Genomic DNA, 18,943 nt, shown 5'->3' with positions numbered 1-18,943 from the left:
GTTTACATCTTAAGCACTGATGATCTGTTTAAGAAAATCAGCTGTGTGAAATTGCTGAACACGGTAGTTGAAAATGATGAGATCACTGAAACCTTCTTGGGTCAGTGTCTGTCTCTGTTGCTAATAACCTCGTTCCCCCAGTATGCTGGATTCAGAAACTTCTCCAGCCCATGTTTCCCCTCTTTTTATTCTTCTGTAACATCTAAAAGTGCAGAAGACACATGGAAAATTGGTGAAAATCATGCTAACTCTAACTACACCTTAAACCTGCTGGTTTTATTTCTTATCTATTTGCATACTAACACGTTTGTTTTATGTTCTTAGGGCACTTTAACTGTCAACAAACACAGATCTCAGTTGGAAGCCTTTGTTCGTATTCAGGGATTGACTAATAAAAAATCAGGTAATTTTACTCTCTTTATTTAAAAAAAAACTTTTTTCTAAAAATGTGGTTTGTTTGTATGAGCTTTTTTGTTCTTGTCTGTTAGAACTGGAAATGGACATTCTTATCTGTGGCACTAAGGCTCGAAACCGTGCCATTCAAGGTGATGTGGTGGCTGTGGAGTTGCTGCCAAGGAATGAATGGAAGGGAAGAGTTTCTATGCTGTGTGAGAGTGAATCTGAGGAAAAAACTACTGAAGAAACTGAGAGTGAACCAATGGCTACAGGTAGGATTTTAATAATAAAGGAAACAACTCACTCTTGTTTAAGTATAATCTTTCAACTCCTGTTTTTTAATCGCTCCCACTTCCTTTCCCCTGTTCAAATATTCGTATAAACTGTCCTTTTAATGTCATAAGAGAATGACAGCCTAGAGACGCCATTACTGCTTCGGCTTGGCAAACCAGCTAAGAACCATACTTGGGGTTTTGAAGGGACTCCTCGTTGAGCTTCCTCTTCTCGCCTTCAGTGGGATTCAATGTTTACTTTTAAAAGTTCTCTCCTATAGGATGCCTTTTCTGGTTTGTGAGGGAGATGTTCAAAAACTAGCCCCCTGTGGCACATATTCTTAGAATTGCCACTCACACGTGCCTCACCAGAGTGCGTCAAGAAAGGCCATTTACTTTGTTTGTGGAAATGCACATTACTGACATGAAGCAACAGAAGAAGCAGGGGAGAGGTGATTGGCAAGAAGGGATACTAATAAGATGGAAGATGGTTTTTTTTAGATTGCCTAATTTGATATAATTTCCTTGACAAAGTTTTACATTTAATCATTTATTAGTTCTGTGCTTTTACTTAAATATTAACATTTGTTGTTTTGTTTCAAATTAGGTTATCAGGTGAAAAACATCTTCCACATTTTCAGTAAAATGGGTTCAGGCTGACATTGCCTTTTCATTTGTAGGTAAAGTTGTTGGAATTATTCAGAGGAACTGGCGAGATTACACTGCGTCCTTCCCACCCAAAGAAGACATACAATCTCAGGGTAAAAATGTTCGGAAGATTCTAGTTATACCTTGGGATTACAGAATTCCTAAAATAAGGATCAGCACCCAGCAAGCTGAATCCCTGCAGGTGGGAATTATAAATAAACTTTGCCCCTCTTCCACCCCCAAAACCTTTTAATAATTGAAGTTTATAAACTTTAACTTTGTGAAGATTGTGGGTCATGTCTGCACAACACGTTCCTGGATTCAGTCATTCCAGACTTTCTTGTTTAGAATTGATTTTGCTTAATAATTGTTTGTCATTTCTTGATTGCTGTTTTCCTCAATGTATCTTCTTCACTCCTTTTTGCTTTTTTTTTGTTGATTTTCTGTTTTGCTGCCAGTCCTACCAGGGCTTACTGTCCTTTTCATTGCTCACTACTGATCCTGATGCATGCATTTTCTGGAAAGGATCAGCGGATAACACTTTGGTTGGGAATCCTGGTTGACTTTTGCCCTCCTTAACCCAAGCTAGCTAAGGCAATTGTAGCACTCTTTCCACTGAGCTAGCTAAGATGAGCTCACTCAGTGCTGACCAGGGACTAAATTTGGGATCCTACCTGGCAATAGCTTCATTGCTAGTGCTTTAACCAATTCACATCACTTGTGGAAACAAAAATCAACTGTGCTTACTTCCATAAAGTAGCCTCTGTATCAGTGTTGCACATCATAAGTCATGCATATTACCGTGGATCATTTTATCTTGTTCCCATTTGTCATTTTAATTATTCAGAGTTGGTTTCCTGAGATGAGGCAAAACATTTAAATTTCATGTTTTAAAAAATGTTTGTTGCAATAGCATCTGTCAGTTTCTGAAGGCATGAGAAGCCATTTTTGCATCAAGAAGATTATTAATGCATAATCCTTGTTGACTTTCTGCTTTAATTGTTTTCTCTCTTGTGCCCAACTCTGATCAATTGCCTTGTGAAATATAGGCAACTCTGTAGCTATGGAAATGTTGAATTGTATACTGTTGATTGAATCGAGAAGTACCTGGAGCGAAGTGTAGTAAAAAGAATTGCTCTACTCTTCTTCAGGTAGTTCACCGATTTATTTTCATCAACCTGGGAGTATTGTAATGGACTTGAACAACATGTTTAATTTTTTTCTTTTATTTTCCTGATTACATAGGATTGCAGAATTATTGTACGTATCGATTCCTGGGATTCTACTTCTCTTTATCCCAATGGACACTTTGTGAAGGTTCTTGGAAGAGCTGGTGATCTTGAGACAGAAATTGCAGCCATTCTTGTAGAAAACAGCATTTCAGTTGGCCCTTTCTCTGAAGCCCAGGTTAATCTTTATACTTATTGAACCTTATCATAAAAGAGTGGGATTCTTTAATTGGCGTTGTTAGCAGTAGAATTGTATGGACTGATTCTACCCAATGAATAATTATTATACACACAAGTTTGGGTTTGGCCATGTGATCAAATAGCACATCAGTATTCTCAAACTGAAAATATTCATATGGTAAAGCTTTTTGAGTGTCAACTTGGCTTGGTGGTAGCACTCTCGCTTCAGAGTCGGAAGGTCCAATTATATGAGCGCAAAATCTCGATTGATACTTTAATATAATTCTGAGGGAGTGCTGCATTGTCAGAGATGCTGTCTTAAAAGTTTCTGTCTGCCTGTTCAGGTGGACATAAATATGGCAGTATTCAAAAAAGAGCTGAGGAGTTTCTGCTGATGTCTTGGCCAGCATTTATCCCTTGACAAACACCACCAGAAACAAAGTAAATGGTCATTTATCTCATTGATATTTGTGGTTCCTCGCTGTGTGAAAATTCACCGCTGTGTTTGCCTACCTAACAACAATGACTACGCTTCAAAAGTAATGAGTTGGCTGTGAAGTGTTTTAGGATATTAGGAGTGTGGAAGATATTATAAAATGCAAGTTTGCATTTCTTTTATCTTGGCGAATAACTGTAGTATAATCTGGCACTGAGCCAATACCTTGAGCCTAGGAAGGTCTCTGATTTAAACCCTAATCTTTGCTGAGTTAGTTGATCTCAGTTGTGGCAACAGTTGAGATGCTAAAATTGGTCCACAGAACAAATGAGACTAACTAGCCTCATTTGACACTACTGTATTACCTGGGCTTCTGCTGGAAGTCCACATGCTTTGATGGCGGCTTATGATAGGGTTAGCTTTGGCTATGGTGGTCCCCACAATTAGATGGCTAGTATCTCAATATTAATTGCCCAGGCTGGGTGAGGTAGCAGGGACTCCTGCCTGTGAGCTGTGCCTTGGCATCAGGAGGGTTGGGGGAGGTAAAGGGAGATAATCAAGAAGAAAAACAAAAGAAAACCTCTTGATGTAAAGCTTGCTATTCCTCAAGGAGATTTAAATTTCATTGTGATATGTAAGCCTCTAAAAGCTTTTATAAAAAAAAATTGAGAGAACTTTTGAGTTCCAGAATGTAGTTATAACATATTGTGTCTTCAAGGAAAAATCATACACCCACATGTTGTTTTTAAAAGTGACATTGTAAATGTCTGCCCTGCGGTTTGTTTTGTTCCACAACCCACTGTAGTGATTTTACCAATCTCGGACACAATGTCTCAGAAGGCACAAAATTGGAAGGCAGATGTCTTCTGTCCTGCATCCCTGGGTTGGGGAGAGGTCATACAGTCAATCTGTGCCACTTTCCTTTGTCCCTAGTACCTATTTCAGAGCCAGGCTGGCAGAGGTCACAGGCTACCAGACTGGTGCAGAGGGTAGGGGAGGTTAAAAAAACTTAAATTGCATTCATTGTTTAGAGGAGGGAATTAGGAATCATGATGGGTTTATACCATGTGTGTGTATATGAAAAGGAAAAATGGAACATAAAATAGTTGGGAAATTTTTTATATCGAAAAGGAAACTGAAATATTGGTCAGATGTTTAAAACCACTTAAGTATCTCTTGTTTGTTTGTTTGTTCCCATTTTGTAGCTGCGTGAGATGCCAGTGAACACTCCTGAGAACCCCTGGAAGATTGATACAGAGGAGCAAAACCGGCGAGTGGATTTAAGGAACACTCACCTGGTGTTCAGCATCGATCCCAAGGGCTGTGAGGATGTGGATGATGTACTGTCAGTTCGCAGATTAGCAAATGAAAATCTGGAGCTAGGGGTTCATATTGCAGACGTCACGCACTTTGTGAAATTAAATTCATATACAGATCTGGAGGCTAGATCAAGGTAATGTGAAATAAAAATGATAAAAGTCAGTCACTGAAGTTAAGTAATTAAAGGGGCAAGAAAATCTAGGGGGAATATTTTTTGTTCAGAATACTGTCAAAAATAATTTACTTATCAGAATTGTATCTGACATTTTCATTAAATTATGGATTTTTTTCTGGTATGGAGATCTCCCTACTAGTGCTGCTCTGATGATGTCACTAGTGGGAAGCAACCCCTGTGTATTTTGGAATGGCCACAAAGGAAACAGTAGGGCTGTGACTGAAGACCGATCTGCCAGGTGCCCCAGAGCTGAGACACCTCAGGGCACCATGCCATGGATTGGGAAATTAGTAATACTCAATAATACACTGCTGCGGTATTTGTCGCCTGCCACTGCTCCTCTGTTGCTAATTTATGCAAATGTTATGATCTCTTGGAAGGACTGAGGAACATTGTTGGTGTAAATTTTCTCTGTATACTTAATATTCTTGTGCAAACACTGTTACTTTCTTCCAGGGCAACAACTTGTTACCTAGCAGATCGTCGCTATGACATGTTGCCTACCATCTTAAGTGCTGATCTGTGTTCTTTACTTGGAGGTGCTGACAGGTAAGTCTCAGTTCTATCTGGGGTGCAAAATGCTATTGAAGAAAAGGATGCAATTTTTGCAATAGAAGTATTTATACTTATTTTGTCTGTTCGTTCTTTGCCCTGGCAGAAAGCAGGTAGCTGTGCCAGCTATGGTAAAGGAGCGGTATAACTGTTTGCTAGGAGATTATATAGAGGAGGCCAGGGGTGAGAGAGGTAATTTACGCTATTCAGTTTTACCCCTCTCCCTGTGAGGAAAGTGTCAGGACTGCAATCAGCACCTCTACTGAACAACTTGGTTGCAATCACAAACCTACTGTGAGGAGAGGCCAGCTGCTAGTACTTAACCTGCGGCACCAAATGTTGGATGCCAGCACAAGGTTCTTTGGTTGATCTTCACTTTTATCTCTAGAAAATTGATGATGCCTCTTCTGATTAAAAAAGGAAAATGTCCCCAAGGTTTGTATAGCACAAACTTATATAATAAAATAATTATTTCTCCAACTGAAGCTTATAGCTGTTGAGAGCTTTGGGGTGCCTCAAAAGCCAAAACAATATGTAATAAAATGTATATTCTCTGTTCTAGTTCCTGGTGAAGGAGATTCAGTGGCATAAAATTTGGCTCATAATTTTAAACCTGAATTGGCACTCGGAGGCAGGCTGATGTGGGAAATGAAAATGTTACACTGATGCAGTAGTGAGTGTGTGTACTCAAGTGGTTGAGGTTACGGCACGTTGTGGGGAGAGCTTTATCCCTGATAGTCTACAATTGGGAGGATTTGGCTCGAAATGTGGAAAATTCTCTATCATATTAAAAAGTTAAACGTTTGCAGTGATAAAGCAAAATATAAACACATACTGTATTTACTCTTAACTGTCAATCAGTTATTGCATGGTGTACTGTGGTTTCAATTCACCTTTCAGAATGAAGGTTAATCTTCTGTATTCATTTCATTCTTAAGGTATGCAGTGAGTGTGCTGTGGGAACTGGACAAAACTAACTATGAAGTCCTTAAGGTGTGGTTTGGACGAACCATTATAAAATCTGCGTACAAGATGTTCTATGAAGCTGCTCAGGCCTTGTTGCATGGGGATCTCAGTGTCATGGATGATATCCCTGAGCTCAAAGGGTCTGACGAGAAAGATAAATGTAGAAAATTGAATGACCTGATATGGGCTATAGAGAAGCTGACTGAAATAGCTCGCCACACTCGAGCAAAGCGTGCCCTCGGTGGCGCACTGGAGCTAGAAGGGATCGAATTACGAGTTCAGTTAGATGAGAAGAAGAACATAAGTGACCTGGTCCCGAAGCAGCCGCTGGAAGTACATGAGACTGTAGCAGAGTGTATGATTCTGGCTAACTACTGGGTGGCAAAGAAGATAACCGAGAACTTACCGCACCAAGCCTTGCTGCGTCGTCACCCTCCACCGCAGCAGGAGTTCTTCGCAGAGCTGGTTGATTGTGCAAAGGCAAAGGGATTCAAAATAGATACATGGTAACGTATAGATAAAAGGTGCCTGTGTGTCAATTTTCAATATATTTTCAATATATTTTTTATATAAAATACATACACATGTATACAACAGGGAGACAGATAAAAGTTCCTGGTTTCTTATGTAGCTTAGATACTCATGATTTGAGTCAGTGCACAGCCCAGTATTAAATATTGTTATTTTTGATTTTCTGTTCCTCCAGCTATTCCACATTTTTGTTAATTTTCTGTACAACATTAGTGGTAAAAACATGAAAGAACAATCTGGCTCTTGAACAATCTGGCTCTTTAGCTCATCAATATTGTATTAAGAGTGTCATTTTGACTCAATTGGTAGCAATTGAGCTAGAAGGTTATGGGTTGGGGCCACACCCCAGGATTGAGCGCACAATCCAAGCTTAGATTTTGGTGTAGTACTGGGAGAGTCCTGCATTGTCACAGGTTCTTAAGATGGTTCAGGCAGTTCTTAAAGATTATATGGCGCTATTTAAAATTCTGAATGGTGTCCTAATTAACATTCTTCCTTCAACCATCATTAAAAATGGGTCATTTATTGCTGATGCAGAGCTTGCCACATTTACCTACATGGAAACATGCAATAAAGGCAGATCTGTAGCATTCAAAAAAAAAAACTTTTAAAAAATGAATACATATCTGAAGCAATACCAGTATCCACAAGTGTAAATGTCTGTTCTAGTATTGTGCTGTATATTTATTTATTTAGAGATACAGCACTGAAACAGGCCCTTCGGCCCACCGAGTCTGTGCCGACCAACAAACACCCATTTATACTAACCCGACAGTAATCCCATATTCCCTATACTAGGGGCAATTTACAATGGCCGATTTACCTATCACCTGCAAGTCTTTGGATGTGGGAGGAAACCGGAGCACCCGGCGAAAACCCACGCAGACTTGCAAACTCCACACAGGCAGTACCCAGAATCGAACCTGGGTCCCTGGAGCTGTGAGGCTGCGGTGCTAACTGCTGCGCCACTGTGCCGCCCACTACTGGAAGATAAAAGTTTTTTTCTATTAATATTGGTGAACAGTTGGGACTTTTTTTTCCCACAGTCCCCTTCCAGTAGATTAGGATATTAGTCCCTCCATTTCATCATTGGAGGATATACTTCTAGCTGTCTAGGCCCTAAACTCTGAAATTTCCAGAATAAACCTCTATGCCTGTTCACTTCTCTCTCTCCTCCTTTAAGACACTTCTTAAAATCTACCTCTATGAACAAACATTTAGTTGTCCCTCCTTTATATCAACTATGCTCTGTGAAGTGCCTTGGGATCTTTTTCTACATTAAATACAAGTTCTCGTCATTGTTTATACAAATTCAATGTCTAGGAAGTTATGTTCATTGAAATTCTGCGTAATGGGTTTGAATAGGAAGCAGTTTGGCCTACTGGGATTTTATTTGGCATCAAGCAAGTTATTGTGTAGCATCACATTCGCAAGAGGTTTTTGTTGTATTTTAATTTGAGAAATCTAATTGAAAAACTAAGGCCCAGTTTAGGACACTTCCAGAGTTGCAAAGAATAGAAGAGAAAACTAGATAAATTCATAAAGATTAATTAGCTGAAGGCAAGCTTGAGTTTAAAACTCATTGGATTATATTAAGGAATATTTGGGTTGGGAGAGGGTGAGATGAGCAGTTCCATAATTCTGCAGTCCTGCGGAAGATTTGAGTTGGAGCAGGAGATTTTGTGATGGTGCATATAGACATACTTTGTGTCTGTACATAAATGTATGTTGTAATTTAAAATATTTGTTAATTTTTAGCTCCAACAAGGCTCTGGCAGATTCACTGGACATGGCAAAAGACCGAGATGATGCGCAGGTGAACAAGCTCTTACGATCCATGGCCACGCAGGCTATGTCCAATGCCCTTTATTTTTCTACTGGCTCCTGCTCGGAGGATGTATTTTATCATTACGGTACATGAAGTTACATATAGTTTTTTAATATTTCTACATTGTAAGGTTTTGATGAGATAAAACTGAATATAAATGGTATGAGATTAGTTCTTGGAGAATATCTATCTTGGATGTTTCTTGAGAGCTTCAGTTTGTAAGAAGCAGTGTGCTTTCTGCCTCTCTCCTGTATCACTCCCATAATTGAAAACTGGTTAACTTCAGTTACAGCAGAAACGGGGTTACCCTTTAACATTTAGACTCTTTAAAATGAATGGTTTTCACGTTTAGTTTTATGCCCACTCTGGGATCTTTGAGTAAGACAGAATTTTTCTGATTTGTGAAGGGGACAGGTAAGTATTTGGATATTTTGACCTTGAATAAATACATTGGAAATGAAATTTTAAAAAAAATTTCCAAGGCACCACGCTCAGTCATTGCTGCATTCATTCCATTAAGCCTCTCTGTAATGCAGTGATCAGTCTGCATTAGTCAGTGCCTGTGTCAACACTGCATTGCAGATGTCTGTTAAGTTATTTTACAGAATTTCTATGCTGAGCTGTCAGGAGTTATTGCGATTTTGTAGATTAGAGTTCCAAATGGATTAGATTGTGTATTTACTATGAATACTTAGTAAATAAAAATAAGTCTCACATTTAAACAGCCATTTCAAAAAGCAAAGTGTTCTGGATATGAATGTATTGAAATGGATCATTTTATATGAGAATGGTCATGTTTGATTTACAGCTTGTATTTATATAGTGCCTTTGACATCATAAAATGTCCCAAGGTGCTTCTCAGGAGCATTAACAAATGAAATTTGACACTGGGCCACACAATAAAAAATTTGGTCAGGTGTGCAAAAGGTTGTCAAAGAGTTGGGTTTAAAGGAGTATCTTAAAGGAGGAGGGAGAGGTGGAGAGATTTAATGAGGTAATTCCAGAACTTGGGGCCTAGGCACGCTCGCCAATGGTGGTGCAGTGGAAATCGGGGGTATACAAGATGGAAGAATTGGAGGAGCACAGAGATCTTGGCAGGTTGTAGGGATGGAGGAGGTTCCAGAGTTCCAGAGAGGAAAAGCAGAGAGGAGATAATGAGGGGAGATAAAGTAACACATTTTTAAAATGCTCAATATGAAATCTAGGGACCGGTTCCACCTTTATATCAAGTACCTACTGCTTTTATTTGATTAAGGGATACAGACATCTTTTTACACAATTGATACATAAATAAGTTCAGTGAAACTGCAGATAAGCAAAGCTGTTTTCTTGCTGCATGCTGAGCTTAGCAAACTGGGTTAATTTTAATCTCTAAATCTGCATCCATTACATTCCCTTGCAATATGGATTTGTTCGGTTTTCATGGAAACAGGTTACTACATTTATTGAGTTTTCAGTTGCTTTTGATGGCCAAGTGTTTTATAAGCAGAGATTCCTGGCTTTTAGCTGGAGTCTGGAATTTTGAGCCTGTTAAACTGCAAAAGATGATGGGAGATTTTAGGTTTACTCAGTGAGGCAACAGCACTTAAAAAAAAAGCCCTTAAAACCACTGGTACATTAAATAAGGGCAATAAAAGCATACAGGACTGAGTTGCCTGGGCTTTGACAGCTGGATTGCCAAAGCTGTTGGCCACAGGTTGGACACCTCAAACAAGTATGAATTTTTCCAGGTCACATGCTATAGTTACCTTCTTGAGTTAGACTGTCAGTTTGTGTCAAACAATAGACAATTTGCTATAAACGTATAACAGGGCACTGGATTGAGACTGGAATAATTTCACAAAGGGCCCTTGCAGCTGGCAAACAGTTAACTTTTATCCTGGGCTAGATTTGAACCACAGTCCAATAGGTAAAAAGACACTGTGACACTGAGTCCCTGTTGGCTAACCAAGGACAGTGTGTAGAAAGGCCAGTGCTCACCAGTTGTACTATTTACTATACCAAGTATAGTACAGGGAAACAATTATGCAAATTCATTTTATAATTTTTTTAAAATTCATCTTCAATGGGAATACTTGCTTCTGTAGAGTCAAATTCAGCATTGGAGTCTAATATGAGTTAAGGTTCATTTTATCAGTGAGAGCTGTAATGCTACTAAATATGTAAAATATCAGTCAGCATTTTGAGATGATCTTGAAAAACAAGAGATGGAAATAGCATTGGAACCGGTCACTTCTCAGAGCTGCTCATGTACCACTCCATTTATAAACAGAATTGGCAACGTCCTGAGACCAGGTTATCTACACAACCTGACACACCTATTTCAACATCTATGTGGTAATAACTATTTTGTGTCTTATCATAGGTCTTGCTCTAGACAAATATACTCACTTCACTTCTCCAATCAGAAGATATGCAGACATAGTGGTACATAGACTACTGATGGCAGCTATAATGAAGGATAAAAAATTGGAACCAGAAGATTCATTGCTCAGCAACAAGGATTTAGAAGAATTGTGTCAACACATCAACAACAAGAATAACGTGAGTAGGAAACTAATTCAGTAGAGCTTTTCTTTTTAAAAACATAAAGCAATTGCATAAGTATCATCATAGTCATATTGGGGAGGAAGAATAACCAAAAGATTTGCAGCTTGTATCAGTACCATTGCACGTTGGCAAATATTGGGGGAAAAAGGATAACCAACAGCTTTTCATCGAGTCCTTTAAAGATTGAACTGAAAGAATGGGCACTGCATTATATTAGAACAGGCCTCTCCATCCCTAGAACCTAGATTTGAATCCAGCCTAGATTAATGGAGTCAATAGACAAAAGTTGCCAGAATTTGATTTTAAAGTGGAAGTTTTATTCAGGCCACAGGATGGCTAGTGTAGGAAATTTAAGCTGCCTTGCTCACCCAGCAAAGAATGCAACTATGAGTTTGGGATTGAAGCATACTTAAGGTGGAATAGAAATTGCATCTTTGCCATAAAAACCTGACCTGGGAATGTCTGATGCTGCCCTTGGGCTTAAAAAGCAAAACATCTTCCATATTTCGAACAGATTCGATAATCAGTGTGGATATCGAGCTTTGTTGGAGTACATTGCAGCTGAGAAATTATACTTTCTTCAGTAAGTAACAAATTAACACATACGGCACTGTACTATTGGCATATGTTGTGCCCCCAGCAAGTTCTTAATCTCAGCTGGAACATCGAGCAGAGACCAGATGATTCCTCAGAAGAGAGCAAAGTCTGCCTCTCATATACCTCCCAGAATTCTGCTCGAGTCCTGACAATAGCTTGCTTTTGTAGTCTGTAAAGAGGAAGAAGGAATGGAAGAGAAAATAGCTTACAAATGTCGAAAAGATTATTTAATGGTCAATTTGTGCACTGAATATTTTATCCCTCCTCAAACAAAAAATTGTTAGTACTGATGTAAATACTCTGGGAAATCAATTAGTAACAGATTTTCTCTGATGTCTGCTATATTTGTTTTTGAGATTACTGTGCAAAATGGAACTATTGCATCTAGTTTCTTTTTAAAAAACAAATTCCAGTGACTGAAGCTGGTGTACTGAGCACCCTGGTGCACTCTGGACACTGACAGAACTTGGCATAAAAGCCATCTTCATGAGTGATCCTGTCAGTAATTGTTTGGCAGACAAAGACTGTAGGGGAGGCAGTGGCGTAGTGGTAATGTCACTGGACTAGTATTCCAGAAGCCCAGGCTCTGGGGACATGGGTTCGAATCCCAACACAGCAGGTGGTGAAATTTGAATTCAATTAATATAAATCTGGATTTAAAAGCTAGTCTACTGGTGACCATGAAACCATTGTCGATTGTTGTAAAAACCCATCTAACCCACTAATGTCCTTTAGGGAAATCTGCTGTCCTTACCTGGTCTGGCCTACATGTGACTCCAGACCCAAAGCAATGTGGTTGACTCTTAAATGTCCTCTGAAATGGCCTAGCAGTTACTCTGTTCAAGGCAATTGGGGATGGGCAATAAATGCTAGCCTTGCCAGCGATGCCCACATCCCATGAATGAATTAAAAAAAACACGGACTCTATCCTGGCTGATTTTTCTCCTCCAGTTATTTGTAGCTACACTAGTCCTTTTCAAGCGGGGATCTGCATGATTGTAATGTCTTTCGGAAATTTTAGGACAAAGTGGTCCACAGGAATATGGTAGTAATTTGCAGTCTCACAGGAAAGTTTGAAAATCGCTCCTTCAGATTAGAGTTGAATGCTATGGCCTAATTAAGTCAGTTCCTATTCCATTGTTTCTTAGGCTGCTCAGCGTGTGCAGAAGCAATCTATAGAGTTATTTCAGTGCATGTATTTTAAGGATAAAGACCCTTCTGATGAGCGTTGCACAGCAGATGGCATCATATACTCAATACGGGCAAATGGTGTACTGGTATTTGTACCAAGGTAAGTTGTCAAGAATGTCCAATAGCATTTGAAATAAATCTTGATAAATTTCAACAATTCTCTTCTCTAGTCTGGTGTGCAATTTCCAAACTATCCATGAATTGAAAAGGGTATAGAATAGATATACTAAATCAGAGTGTGCTAATTTAAAAGTATATCTCCTTAGGCTGTGATCCGAATTGTCCATATGTCCATTCTTGCAAAATTTGGGATAAGCCTAGCTCTGCTTCACCTAAACAAACAAAAATCCTTGTACTTACAGCATCCTTCACATTCTCACTATGTCCCAAGGTACTTCACAGCTAGTGAATTACTTTTGAAGTGTAGTCAGTGTTGTTTTGTAGGTAAATGCAACAGCCAATTTACACAGTAAAGGACAACAAAAACAACTATATTCTAGTTTGTCGTTTGAGGGATGGAAGTTGGCCAGGATACTAGACCTCTGATGCATCTGCTCTGATGATGCTACCTTACACGACAGTGCTTCTGATATGTCTTCCTTTTTCCTCAACCAAGGATTCCCCCCCCACTGTGGTTGACAGGGCCCTCAACCGTGTCGGGGCCATTTCCCGCACCTCTACCCTCACCCCTTCCTCTCCCTCCCAGAACCATGACAGGGTTCCCCTTGTCCTCACTTTCCACCCCACCAGCCTCCACATCCAAAGGGTCATCCTCCGCCATTTCTGCCACATCCAGCGTGATGCCACTACCAAACGCATCTTCCCCTCCCTTCCCCAGTCAGCATTCCGAAGGGATCGTTCTCTCCGTGATACCCTGGTCCACTCCTCCATTATCCCACCACCTCGTCCCCTTCCCACAGCACCTTCCCCTGCAATCGTAGTAGGTGTACTACCTGTCCATTTACCACCTCTCTCCTCACTATCCATGGCCCCAAACACTCCTTTCAGGTGAAGCAGCGATTTACTTGCACTTCTTTCAATTTAGTCTACTGTATTCGCTGCTGACAATATGGTCGTCTCTACATTGGGGAGACCAAACGCAGATTGGGACACCTCCGGTTGCTCGCCCTTTCAACACTCTCTCCCCTCCCCCTCCTCCCCTTCTCTCATGCTCACATCTCTGTCCTGGGATTGCTGCAGTGTTCCAGCGAACATCAATGCAAGCTTGAGGAACAGCACCTCATTTACCAATTAGGCATGCTACAGCCTGCCAGACTGAACATTGAGTTCAATAATTTCAGAGCATGACGGGCCCCCCATTTTATTTTTAGTTATTTTTTTCTTTTTTATTTATTTTAATTTATTTTGTTTCTACTGTGCCTATCCACTTTTTTTTAAATGTTTGTGCTTGGAGCCAGGGCTGTTCATTTTACAGTCAATTAACACCCTTTCTGTACTAACGCTTTGTCTTTCAGCACACCATTAACATACCATTTGCCTTTCTTCCATGACCACCTGGTCAGTTATTCTCTGCGCCCCTGTCCTATCAACACCTCTTTTGTTATCTCTTGGCCCACCCTCACTTTACTTGCTTAAAATCTTTTACATTTCTAATATTTGTCAGTTCTGATGAAGGGTCACTGACCTGAAACGTTAACTCTGCTGCTCTCTCCCCAGATGCTACCAGACCTGCCGAATATTTCCAGTATTTTTTGTTTCCATACTAGACCTCCCTTGCTCTTTGAAAAAGCATCACGGGTTTTTCTACATTCATCTAAATAGTAAATGAAGCCTTAGTTTAACATTGTATCTGACAATATGACAATCCCTTAATACCACATTGAAGCAGAAGTCTAGCTTATATGCTATTCTAAATCATTCAAATTCTGCAGTTGAACTTGAAACTACAACTTTTTGCCCCGAGACAAACTCGCATTACACCTTGGATTGGTTGTTCCATGGTTAACATGAGATTGAGTTCTTGATTTTTATCTAGGCTTGAAAAAGAGAGGAGCTGTCAGTAATGTTTCCTCCAAGCTGCCTGGCCACACACAAGTCAGGCCCTTTAAGTTATCACATGAGCATGAATGTGCAAAAAAAAAAGGACCCGTGCACTTAAACGAACTAGCCGTGCACTACAAAAAGAAAAATTAGGGGGTACAATGGTGGAGGGAGGAGTGGTGAAAAGAGAAAGGTGGTCAGTTTTGGCTCCGTTGCAATGAAAGATTTGGGTTCAGAGGCTTGAGTACAAAATCTAGGCTGGCATTCCAGTGCAGCAGTAAGGGAGTTCTGCACTGCCAGAGGTGCTGTCTTTTGGGTGAGACATGAAACCTGGAGGTCGATGGAAAAGATCCCATGGCACTATTTCAAAGAATAGCACCAACATCACAAAGACTGATTATCTAGTCATTATTACATTGCTGTTTGTGGGAGCTTGCTGTGCACAAATTGACTGCCATGTTTCCTACATTACAACTGACTATGCTTCAAAAGTATGATGTCATGCTCAGAAGGAGCCATGATGTAATAATGAATTGGAGAAATTATGAAAATAAAAAGTCAGCTGTTAAACTGGATCACAAGAACATGGACACTTGTATCACAGACCAAAATGGAGTAGTGAGCCATGTGACCCCCCTCCTGTACTGGACGTACACATCTCCATCTGTTGAAGATGAAACTCGTTAACCTCGTCTGAAATAGCTCTGGGTAGAACCCATTGAAATTGAAAGGAGCACCATTGCATAGCGATGACTCTGTATCTACATCAATGGAGTAACAAAAGGCTCTGGAGACAGACTGGCTCACAGCCCAAACCAAAATGAATAGGTGTGAAGTAGCACCATTATAATGGAATGGTCCCCATTCAGACATCAATAGATAGCCATGGTTTCCACATCCTGGTCCATTGTGTGGTCACACCAGGGGACAGGGCCATGTCTCACCTAACAGAAACTGAAAAGTGATGGATTTTTACCTGAAAAAGGTAGCCCTCTGGAGAGAGATCAAACCAAGACCTCAGAAAGCCTATTTCCAGCCAGAGGCTGTGAGAGAGATCCAGCTAAACAGAAGAACCCTGCCGAACAAGAACCGAACAACCACTGCAACAGAAAAATTAGTAACTTTGAGACTCCCCATCTTTGAAGGTAAACCAAACTCACACCAACTTTGGGCTGAGTTTTAACCACTAGAACTCTATAACACCTCAGCAAGTTCAAGACTGCAAACATTTAGGCCTGCACCTTTAAAAACTTTCCTCCTGAGAAGACAACAGTATTCTGTAAATCACAAACTCGTATCACCTTGGATTTTAAATTGCATCCCACCCTTTTTCGTCTATATCTATTCTTGTGTATGCATGTGTGTGAGTGTGTGAAGGTTACGACCATTTCAGGAATTGCTAAAAAATAGTTATCTTTTTTAAAACCTATGAGAAAACCTGTCGTTTGTTTATTTCACCCTTAAAAACACTCGAGACTAACGCACCATTTTTAACAAAATACAATTATGGTCAGTCCTATGATGGCCATGAAACCATTGTCGATTGTTGTAAAAACCCATCTGGTTCACTAATGTCTTTAGGGAAGGAAGTCTGCTGGCCTTACCTGGTCTGGCCTACATGTGACTCCAGACCCACCACAATGTGGTTGACTCTTAAATGGCCTCTGAAATGGCCAAACAAGCTACCATGTTGTATCTAACCGCTATGAGTCAATAAGGAATGAAACCAGACAGACCACCTGGCATCGACCTAGGTACTGGAAACGACAACGGCAAACCCAGCCCTGTCGACCCTGCAAAGTTCTCCTTACTAACATCTGGGGGCTTGTGCCAAAGTTGGGAGAGCTGTCCCACAGACTAGTCAAGCAACAGCCTGACACAGTCATACTCACCAAATCAATGGCCCAGACACCGCCATCACCACCAGCGGGGCAGACCCAGCAGAGGTGACAATATAGTGGTATACAGTTGGGAGGGAGTTGCCCTAGGTGTCCTCAACATTGACTCCAGACCCCATGAACTCTCATGGTATCAGGTCAAACATGGGTAAGGAAACTTCATGCTGATTACCACCTACTGTGCCCGCACCCCCCCCCCCCCCCCCCACTCCTCAACTGATGAATAAGTACTCCATGTTGAGCACAAATTGGAGGAAGCAGAGGGTAGCAAGAGTGCAGAATGTACTCTGGGAAGGGGACTTTAATGTCCATCACCAAGAGTGGCCCGGTAGCACCACTACTGATCCAGCTGGCCGATTCCTAAAGGACTGCTAGGATTTGCGGCAGGTGGTGAGGGAACCAACAAGAAGGAAAAATATACTTGACTTCATCCTCAAGAATCTGCCTGCTGCAGATGCATCTGTCCATGACAGTAGTGGTCGGAGTGACCACTGCACAGTCCTTGTGGAGATGAAGTCCCGTCTTCACATTGAGGATACCCTCCATTGTGTTCTGTGGCACTACCACCATGCTAAATGGTATAGATTTCGAACAGATCTAGCAATGCAAAACTGGCCATGAGGCGCTGTGGGCCATCAGCAGCAGCAGCAGAATTGTACTCAACCACAGTACGGCACAGTGGCGCAGTGGTTAGCACCGCAGCCTCACAGCTCCAGGGACCCGGGTTCGATTCCGGGTACTGCCTGTGTGGAGTTTGCAAGTTCTCCCTGTGTCTGCGTGGGTTTTCTCCGGGTGCTCCGGTTTCCTCCCACAAGCCAAAAGACTTGCAGGTTGATAGGTAAATTGGCCATTATACATTGTCACTAGTATAGGTAGGTGGTAGGGAAATATAGGGACAGGTGGGGATGTTTGGTAGGAATATGGGATAAGTGTAGGATTAGTATAAATGGGTGGTTGATGTTCGGCACAGACTCGGTGGGCCGAAGGGCCTGTTTCAGTGCTGTATCTCTAATCTAATCTAATCACAGTCTGTGACCTCATGGCCCGGCATGTCCCCCACTCTACTATCGCCATCGAGTCGGGGGACCAACCCTGGGTTCAATGAAGAGTGCAGGAGGGCACACCTCAAAATGAGGTGTCAGCCTGGTGAAGCTACAACCCAGGACTACTTGTGTACCAAACAGCTTAAGCAGCATGCGATAGACAAAGCTAAGCGATCCCATAACCAACGGAGCAGATCAAACCTCTGCAGTTCTGCCACATCCAGTCGTGAATGGTGGTGGACAATTAAACAACTAACTGGAGGAGGTGCCTCCACAAATATCCCCATCCTCAATGATGGGGCAGCCCAGCACATCAGTGTAAATACTTCAGCCTTATCTTTTTGCAACAATCTTCAGCCAGAAGTGCCGAGTTGATGATCCTTCTTGGCCTCCTCCTGAAGTCCCCAACATCACATGCCAGTTTTCAGCCAATTCGATTCACTGTGCGTGATAAAGAAACGACTGAAGGGATTGGATACTGCAAAGGCTATGGGCCCTGACAACATTCAGGCAACAGTACTGAAGACCTGTGCTCCAGAACTTTCCGTGCCCCTAGCCAAGCTGTTACAGTACAGCTACAACACTGGCATCAACCCTGAAATGTGGAAAATTGCCCAGGATTGTCCTGTACACAAAAAGCAGGACAAATCCAACCCGGCCAATTACCGCCCCATCAGTCTACTCTCGATCATCAGTAAAGTGTGGAAGGTGTCATCAACAGTGCTATCAAGCGGTACTTGCTTAGCAATACCTGCTCACTGATGCTCAGTTTGGGTTCTGCCAGGGCGACTCGGCTCCTGACCTCATTACAGCCTTGGTTCAAACACAGACAAAAGAGCTGAACTCGAGGAGAGGTGAGAGTGACTGCCCTTGACATCAAGGCAGCATTTGACCAAGTATGGCATCAAGGAGCCCTGGCAAATTGGAGTCAGTGGGGATCAAGGGGAAAACTCTCTGCTGGTTGGAATCGTATCTAGTGCAAAGAAAGATGGTTGTGGTTGCTGGAGGTCAATCGTCTCAGCTCCAGGACATCACTGCAGGAGTTCATCAGGGTAGTGTCCTAGGCCCAACCATCTTCAACTGCTTCATCAATGACCTTCCTTCAATCAGAAGGTCAGAAGTAGGGATGT

The 18,943-nt window shown here is 41.3% G+C and overlaps 1 protein-coding gene across 3 annotated transcripts in view; it reads left to right on the top strand.

Moving 5' to 3' along the window:
* dis3l (DIS3 like exosome 3'-5' exoribonuclease) overlaps positions 1–18,943 on the top strand; it is a 52,682-nt gene that overhangs the window by 30,719 nt on the left and 3,020 nt on the right. For 2 of the 3 annotated variants that reach the window (XM_068018250.1, XM_068018251.1), the window contains 10 exons: positions 325–403; positions 489–668; positions 1,349–1,518; positions 2,562–2,723; positions 4,367–4,614; positions 5,113–5,205; positions 6,147–6,680; positions 8,464–8,618; positions 10,899–11,077; positions 12,829–12,971. In XM_068018250.1, coding sequence (XP_067874351.1) covers positions 325–403; positions 489–668; positions 1,349–1,518; positions 2,562–2,723; positions 4,367–4,614; positions 5,113–5,205; positions 6,147–6,680; positions 8,464–8,618; positions 10,899–11,077; positions 12,829–12,971 — 1,943 coding nt within the window. The remainder of the gene's footprint in view (positions 1–324; positions 404–488; positions 669–1,348; positions 1,519–2,561; positions 2,724–4,366; positions 4,615–5,112; positions 5,206–6,146; positions 6,681–8,463; positions 8,619–10,898; positions 11,078–12,828; positions 12,972–18,943) is intronic. The other variant, XM_068018252.1, reaches the window with a different exon arrangement.

This window comes from Heterodontus francisci, chromosome 38 (assembly GCF_036365525.1).
Source record: "Heterodontus francisci isolate sHetFra1 chromosome 38, sHetFra1.hap1, whole genome shotgun sequence".
Taxonomy (NCBI): Eukaryota; Metazoa; Chordata; class Chondrichthyes; order Heterodontiformes; family Heterodontidae; genus Heterodontus; species Heterodontus francisci.
The sequence above is the reverse complement of the archived record's forward strand: the minus strand, read 5'-3'. Positions and strand labels throughout refer to the sequence as shown.